The 8,505-nt window shown below is 37.4% G+C and overlaps 1 protein-coding gene across 1 annotated transcript; it reads right to left on the bottom strand.

The window, feature by feature from the left end:
* Nucleotides 1–246: 246 nt before the first annotated feature.
* Nucleotides 247–7,103, bottom strand: mcrs1 (microspherule protein 1). Its single transcript, XM_037679625.1, has 14 exons — nt 6,932–7,103; nt 6,063–6,228; nt 5,827–5,965; nt 5,569–5,733; nt 5,330–5,439; nt 5,092–5,200; nt 4,770–4,908; nt 4,333–4,408; nt 4,182–4,210; nt 2,983–3,075; nt 2,776–2,858; nt 2,608–2,695; nt 668–795; nt 247–589 (listed from the first exon to the last, which is right to left on the bottom strand). The coding sequence occupies exons 2-14, from the start codon at nt 6,215–6,217 to the stop codon at nt 503–505; spliced, it is 1,401 nt and encodes a 466-aa protein (XP_037535553.1). The 5' UTR covers nt 6,218–6,228; nt 6,932–7,103; the 3' UTR covers nt 247–502.
* Between the last annotated feature and the right edge of the window lie 1,402 nt (nt 7,104–8,505).

Raw genomic sequence — 8,505 nt, 5'->3', positions numbered from 1 at the left:
CCTTCTCAACAACAACAAAAAAAGAAACCATCCAGATGACCTGATTGAACTTGACTGGATTTTTTTTACCTGGATTATTGAGCATGAACTTTGATGACTTCTGTACATTTACTTGCCTGTTAAATAATCCAACCAGTTCAGTTTGAAACGTGCACGTTTTATGAATTTGCAGAACTGAAACGTTTTGAAAGCCGACTCCAAAGAAGCTGATTAAAGAAACATCAGGATTTTGAATATACAGGTTTATTATGTTAAAAAGGATTGATGTAAGAGTTTAAATACAATGTGGCTCTACAATTAAAGTATCTATATTAGAAAACAAATTATCCTTACACCACACTAAAGCAGTTACCATTTTGTTCCAGGGTTTAGCTGTGGTCTGTTTAATCCCACGTGAGGGTGAACATGAGTCCAGTTCTGCTCAGCTGAGCTTCAGTGGTGTCGTAAACGCAGCGTTACACACACCACCCGCAGACCGGTCCGTCTGCTGCACAGCCGACACTCACTGCTGCGTCATCTTAGCAGCTTCAGCTTTGATCAGAGAGATGAGCTCCAGGTTTATTAGAAACACAAAGCGAAGACCTGCGATCTGAAAAGACAAGACGTTTTCAGGACGTTTCTCACTTTTCTAGTTCCGTCTGCATCAGGGTGAGCACGCGGCGCTCACCTCCACCACAGAGTTGTTGTTTAGTTTCCACTTGTTCCCCGACAGGACCGGTCGGCCATCGATGTAGATCGGCCGTCTGCCCTCGTTGGCGATGAAGAAGTCTCCATTATTCTTCAGCTTAATTATTCCTGTCGAGACAAATTAGTGATTCATTAGAGGATGATCCATGCTGCCAAACATCTAAGATTTATTAATTAATATTACTTTGTGTTGAAAGATTAGTATTTAATCAAGTAATCTTTTGAAATAAATTGATTGTTGGAACAAGACGTAATGGTTTAAAAGCTTTTTTTTTTTTTTAAGTTCAGAAACAAAGTACAGCCAGAAGACTTCAAGTCTAACACTCGGTTCATTTCAAGGCCAAAACTAAATAAATAAAAATTACACTTGTGACTCTCATTAGAGGACATGTTATCATAGAGCTCTTTGTAAGAGCAAGAAGTCAGGTTACATTTAAGTTCCTGAGGTCATTGCAAAACTTTTCGCTTTCTTTTTTTTATATATAAAACTGCAGTTTATTTATTTAGCATAACGTCTTTAACAAATACAGTCTTTATGGTATGGTTTATATGTTTCGTAAGTTCAGAAAGATGTTTTCTGTAGGAAACACTTGAAACCACTGGCTGGAAGAGTTTAGGCTGATTTATAGTCTACAAGATATAAAACTTTGTGTCTCGCTGACGCAGGCGCGAATTGAAAATTGCATATTTTTCTACTTTCTACGCTGAGACCCCGTCTTGTGTACTGCCCCCAGGCAGAACTTCGTCTTGCAGGGTATATGTAAGGTCCTGTGTGACTGGTCAGGACTTCATAGGCGTGTTTAGGTGGAGAAGCGGGTGAACTAGACGGGTGTCATTTTTCCTTCAGCTGCTATAGTGAGAGGAGCATCTGACCAAGGCTGTTTGAAAATAAAGCCATCTTTTCAACTGTTCCAGAATCTGAATCAACTTTATTGTCATTGCACAGTTAAGCGCAGCGAAAATACATTTCAGTGCAGCCGCCCAACAAGGGTAGACGGAAGTGCACGGGGGCTGCAGCTTCGTTGTGAAGCGCTGCACTTATCGTTTAGATAAGTGAAGAAAAACATGAGGAAAGAAGGTGTAAAAAAAGATCTCTCACACTGTGTCCTAGCAAAAAACTACCTCAGCACAAAGCAACATAGAGTGAGACATTTTGCATGGGGGGGAGTGAGGCTGTCCGTGAACGCTACCAGAAAGTCCCATAGTCCTGGTAAAAGATGGCACAGTGTCTATCAGCCGGTTCAGAACTGATAAAGGTCCACAGATGTTCTTGGGGTGGGGGGAGGACTACATAATTCTTAAACTCGACATTAACATAATAAAACTCAAGTAGAACTTGAGTACTTGATGACATCATAGGATCTAAAGATACAAAAATAAATAAATAAATAAAACCCGCAAAAAAGGTAATTATTTACAAAAAAAGACCAAAACATTGGGAGCATATATTATGCTCCTCCCATTTATCATACCGCAAATAAGTCACAGGAAAAACCAAACTATTAGTTTTTATTATTAAGCTGCAAAAGTAAAAGAAACATGCGGCACGACAAAAACGAAACTAAAAAACAGTGGGGCGGACGACCCTTATGGTAGTTAAACCGGAAGATTCATCTTTAGTGAAATATTTCCAGACTATTGATGCATTTCTACCCATTTGCCAAGACTGGGTCTGCTCTGCTCCATCCGTCTGCTTGGAGGAATCCATTTTGTAACCCGCGCCCAGTGCGGATCACGTGACACGATGACGTAACGGCGACGTAATTACGTCACCACGAATACTCGACGTGAAATTAAAAAACTTGATAGATGTCCTAGGAATCGATGTGTAGATTACTCGAGTAGTCTGTTAAAGCCCTAGTATAAGTTTCCTGTAACAAATACGAAGTTATAAATGTTAAAGAATAAAGATTAAATCACCTTGTTTTCTTGATATTTTCCAGGCAGGCCCCTCCAGTGACAGATCCACATCTATCTGTTTGTCTTTTGTTGCTCTCCCCAAAGTAATCTGGAAGTCATCAGTTAACTAAATTTAGTGTACATATTTAAAGTTGAATTTATTTTACTGCTTCTTGCTTTTTTGCTCACCTCTCTTGATCTCATGAGGTAGCGCACCATTCTTCCTCGCAACGCTGCCAGGGTCTGATTGTCAAAATCAGGCATGCTCATCCCTGGAAACAAACCCCCCCAACAATTTAAAATCGAGCTCCACAAATCAAAATTACTCCAAAAAAAAAAAAAAGAAAAAAGTAAACATAGACCCTGATTGATTGTTCTTAATGACAGTTTGCACACCTGTGATACTGTCCACAAGAACCTGCCATCGAGGCAACTCCTGCTCCAACTGTCTGATCTCTTTTTTCTGGTGGCGATCAGAAATCATCAGCTCTGTAAACAACAGAACACAGTAAACCAGAACGTGTAAAACATTTAGTTTATTGTAAAATAAACTAGATTGTTTTGTTTGTTGTTATACCATGTGGCTGTGTGTTAAAGCTGAATCCTTAAAAACGCCTGCTGTTACCACTAGTGTCAGAAGGGGGAGGCATTGTTCTGTGGAAAGCTGGTCCTGCTGCTCAGAGTGGTGTCTGATTTTAACCTTAAACAGACCACCTCTGCATCATCAACAGGAATGCATGTAAAGAGTGATGTGACATCAAAAGAGACCATTGTTTCATCAGTCTCCATGATAACATCCCTCACCTTATCCACAATGTCCATGGTGTTCTGTATGTGGTGTTCTGAGCTGCCAACTAAAGGGATGAGTACAGACGCCAGATATTTGGAAACATTATAAGTGACAGAGTTAATCGTGCTAACGATTGGTCTTAAAGGTACACCTTGTTTGTGAATTTTGGGTAAACCGTACAGACTAGGTGTGGCCTCCCCTGGGTACAGTCTGTGGTACAGAATACGGTCAATAGCCTTGTCCTGATCCAAATGTTGCAGGCAATCCAACAACTTTTTCTTGTAACCACTTTCTGGATCTCTTTTCAAGCGAGGAATAAATGAAGCCATCGTTGTAAAGAGAACCTGTCCATCATTAAACAGGGTTGAAGGGCTCCATGTTCAACTGTCCTCCTCTTATAATGCTGTTACTACAAGTATCACTCAGCCCTTTGTCAATAGCAGTTAGGCTGATGGTCCTCATTTTGCACGTGAACAACTAGTTCTGGTTGTCACCACCAAACTGGTTGATCCACTATGAGAAGTTTCTTTTTTTATAAGATTGAGTTTGTTGCAGCTCCTCAAACTGAAGAAGTCTTTAGGATAAAAGACGACACATTTCAACAAAGAAGAATCTGTCCAGAGGACTTGACTCAACCTTGTTAGATTATGATTGTTATAAAAGTAGAAATAAACTAGTAAAAGCTGAATAAGTGAGAGACATCAGTATTTTATCCACAATTTAAAACATACACATCCATTGTAGCAGAAGCTCTAAAAGTTATGATGTATTAAAGAGAGCAAAAAAACAAAATCTAATTTCTTACCATGTTCCAACACCTCGTCTCTACTTTCCCTGTATGGAGGAGACATCAGAACTCAGTGATCAGGGACAAAAGCATAAGTGAATGTTTGTTACATAAATAAATATATTTAGCAGTAAATGAATTAATTTTTCAAAGTGAAGAACAGACTTACTTTAACTTTGCATCATCAACCATCTGCTCAGCATCAGAAAAGTTGAGGACTTGGTCACCTTTAGGGAGAGGCTGTACTGCAAAACATAATCAGGTAGTGGTTTTAATATACAAGTTATAGTTAATATTTTATTTAGTAGGCAGGTTTTCAACATACACAACCAATGCCAATGTGTTGACTATCCTATCTAAATATTAAGCATCTTTCAAACAGTAAAGATGTGGTTAATCTTAGCATTTATAATTATTCACATAATTGTTTGTTTAATTATTGTAAATGACATTACTCATTTACTTGGATCAGTAGTTTGGGCAGAAGTGTATAATTTCTATGACTATATAAGCTGAATATAATCAACAAAGTTGTAGGGTAACAATGATGAGATGAAATTACGCTTTAAAAAATAAATAAATAAATAAAACAACAGTGTTACTTACCACTCTGGTCATCCAGCAGGTAGTACTGCTTGAGCAGCTGCCAGTGAACCATCAGGCTCTTGGGTGTGCGAGAGGGGTGAAAGACACTGGGGTGTTTGCTCAGAAGCTCCTGGAAAACATCTAGTTTGGGTTGACTGGTCTGTTTTTAGAAAGAAGCATTAATTAACAATATTAAGTTAGACAAGTTATGTTCCATTAAGCAGGAAGTCAGTTTATTTTAAAGGGGTTGTTTATTCCTTTACACATATTGCTCCAGTTGTTCGTGCATTGAATCCCGATCGTAACTGATCCTATATATATTCACAAGTGTTACGTGACTTACTGAACCAATTTTGGCCAGCAGCGTCTGTTCCGTTTGACTGAAAAGAGCTTTACTTTGAATCGCTGCAATTGCTTCAGGATGGAGCTGCCGCATAGCCTGCCACGCCAACCTGTTCAAATAGACAAAAAACACAACAAAGTTCTTAGAAGACAATTCAGCAACAGAGGTACCAACAAGACAAACTCGGAAACAACAATAAAAGATAAGAGCTGAAACGAATAAATGCTCAACCTCTTACTTGGAAATGACGGGATCGTACAGCAGAGCGTACCACCTCTCGTTAATTTCCCGTAAACTGAAACGACAGCTAAACTTGACCCCGAGATGAACAGCATTCAGATCAGTAGTCTAAAAACAAACAAGCACATACACACACACACATACATTAATGAATGTTTAGATTAAAAACTGACAAAAAAAATTGGGAGTCATTAAAGTAAAATTAAAAATTACCAGGCTTTTTTTTTTAGACCTCACCTGTAGCACAGCATTTATTAGCAGCAGATCATCTGTAGGTTTCCATCGTCCCAAGTCTTTAGTAATATGCAACGGTTGCTTGCTTTTCTTCACTCTTTTAGCCATAGGTGTGGGATTTATTACCATTGTCAGAGGAGGTGTGAGAGCAGTGCCTGTTTTTGTCACCTAAAAATTAGTACAACAAAATATATATATTATATAAACTCATTCTGTGAAGGTTCTTCTTTTTTTTTAGCCTTAGAGTCATTATGTTTATACCTTTTTCTTTTCAACAGATGAAGGTTCACTGCTCGAACATCGTAAAGGCTCTATGATAGGAGGACCTTTGACTCTACTGGACGACTTCACAAGACTACTCTCCACAAGTTCATCATCAAACTTCTTTCTCTTTATTGACCTTATTGTGTAGACACACAAATGGATATGTTTTAATATCGCTGCCCAACTACCGATCTGCTGTAATAGTTCAATGTACAGTAGCTTGTGATTCAAACCTAGATGAACTTCTCCGTTTGGGAACGCCACCTCCAAATGCTTGGGTCGCTGTCCTTTTCACGTCTTTTACTCCAAGAGACTCTTCATCCTCAGATCGACTCTGAACACCAGCGACTCCCATCGTCGCTCCGATCCCAGGGTCACAGGCCTGCATCTCTTCATGCACTTCAGAAAACAGAAAATATAACAAATTCATCTATGTGGACGGACTTTAGACATGGAAATTCAAGGCCTTGCCTCTTGAATTGTCAAAGTAATAGAAAGTAAATGCATATATTACTTTGAGCTACATGTTGAAACTAAAGATGACATTTATAGACATTAGTTTTATTATGTTTGAAAGCTTCAACAGAGCTGTGCCAGTTTACATTTATCACAGTTAACTGCATGTATAAAAATGTTACTCAAATGTAAAAAAAATGAATAAAATCACTAAAAAAAAAGAGAAAACTAGGTTCATTTTGGCGATTTTAAAAGTGGCACAAACACATTCATCGTATCCGTAATGAATTGCATCAGAAGTGAAAGTGTTTAATGCACAAAGCTTCTACTAAACCTTGTATTTTCAACAACGTCTGTAGTGTTGTATGCAACTCACAACAAATATGCGACTCCTTTGTTTACATTATGTTAGCACTAGGCCTCTCGCTTTCAAGTGCAAAATTGGGCATTAAATATATATATTTACTTAATTATTCTGGAAACGTAGCTATCATGCACAATACCGGAATGAAATTACAGTAACAGATAACACAACCAGGTCAACAATCTTAAATGAATGGAAGTTAAAATTCCGTTAGCTTAGCTAAGTTAGCACAACCAGCGCTGTCTAATGAGCGATTACAAGCATTGTTGCTTTACGACTCACCTTTAACCGATTTTATCTTTTGCTGTTGGAAAATACAATAAATTTAGTTTATTTGGTCTATTTTAGCCTTTAGGGAACGCCGTGTTAACTCGACTACATGTCTAGCTTGAACGTTTAACGTTCACCTTATTAGCATTAGCTACTCGCCTGTGTTTCTCTTCCTGTGTTGATTTATCGCGGTCATGCAAACAAACCTACTGCGCACTACCGCCATCTTGTGGGCAGGGATAGTATGGCAGGTCAATGTAACATCTAATCACTCCATTCTTCTGATCAAATGTTAAAACATGTAAATGGAAAATCTCCACATATTAAATTCCTAGTTTAATGTCTCGAACAACAAGCTTAATAAATCTAATTGTTTTTATGTTGAATTTTAAGAATTAGACTTAATATTTAGATGTCCAAGATGCAATTGTTCGTTGAAATAATTTTAGAAATCTTCGGTCCCATTCTTCCCAGACTGATGACGACCATGATAAGGACCTGATGATGGTCTTCAAGGTTCACATAATGTGAAGATCGCAGTTATTTGGAATATGTTGTTCCCAAAGAGAAACTCACATTTTAGATATCTGCAATTTTGGGAAACAGTTTGTTTGTGACTCCTCAGATTGATGAAGCCCTTCGGATGATGGGCGAAACATCTCAACAAAAAAAGAAACTGTCCAAATGACCTGAATGAACATTGTTGGATTTTTTTACCTGGATTATTGAGCATGATATCTGCAATGTAATTGTTACAGGTGACGTTTCTCTTTTAACTTGTTTAATATTAAAACTGCATCCCAAAAAGATTTTAATGACTAACATGAACACAATTGCAAATAACAACAAATTTATTTTTATATGTTTATGAACTATTGGATTACTTTATAACTATAATATGAATGGTGGATATGCTTAATCACATTGTTTCTAGCTTTTTTTGTTGTTTTTAAGAGAGAGGATATTCAAAAGCCCATTCATTTTTATTAAATATCTAAAACAATTGTGACTAGTAAAGAAAAATATCTTTTTAAGATATCCTCAAAGTTAATTTAAGATAAGAATGGATGGGGACAAGTTACATTATTTGTTGTAGGAAAAATAATCCTTTTAATAATAATAATGATCCCAGATTTTGATGGAAAAACTAAACTTCTTCAGAATACCTGAAAAGTTTGTTTGACAAAGAAAATAATGATCTATGGAGATTTGCATTGAAGATGACGTCCCAGTATGAGAGGGGCTTACCGTCGCCCTTATTTAGTCATTACGTTCTCTAATAGTGAATTTACAGCTAATAGTTGAAAAACAGGCAGAAATGTAATGTTTTAAATTCAAAATGAAAGGTGAAGGCAGTGTTGAAGCATAAAAAAAAGACTTCTAATGAAACAAGCGAGTCCAGAAATTAAACATCAATGTTATACACAGAAAACTGACATTTGATCAATGAACCAGGGCTTTAATCAGGAAATGAATCGAAGGGTTGAGAATTTGTCTTTACAGACAGAAAAACAATGACTGAAGTGTGCAGAGGTGTCGAACTTTTGTTGCTTCTTAAAGAGATTATGCCTACGATTGGTTGAAAC

This window comes from Nematolebias whitei, chromosome 7 (assembly GCF_014905685.2).
Source record: "Nematolebias whitei isolate Nwh7 chromosome 7, NemWhi1, whole genome shotgun sequence".
NCBI classification, from domain to species: domain Eukaryota; kingdom Metazoa; phylum Chordata; class Actinopteri; order Cyprinodontiformes; family Rivulidae; genus Nematolebias; species Nematolebias whitei.
This window is presented reverse-complemented; position numbering and strand designations above follow the sequence as displayed.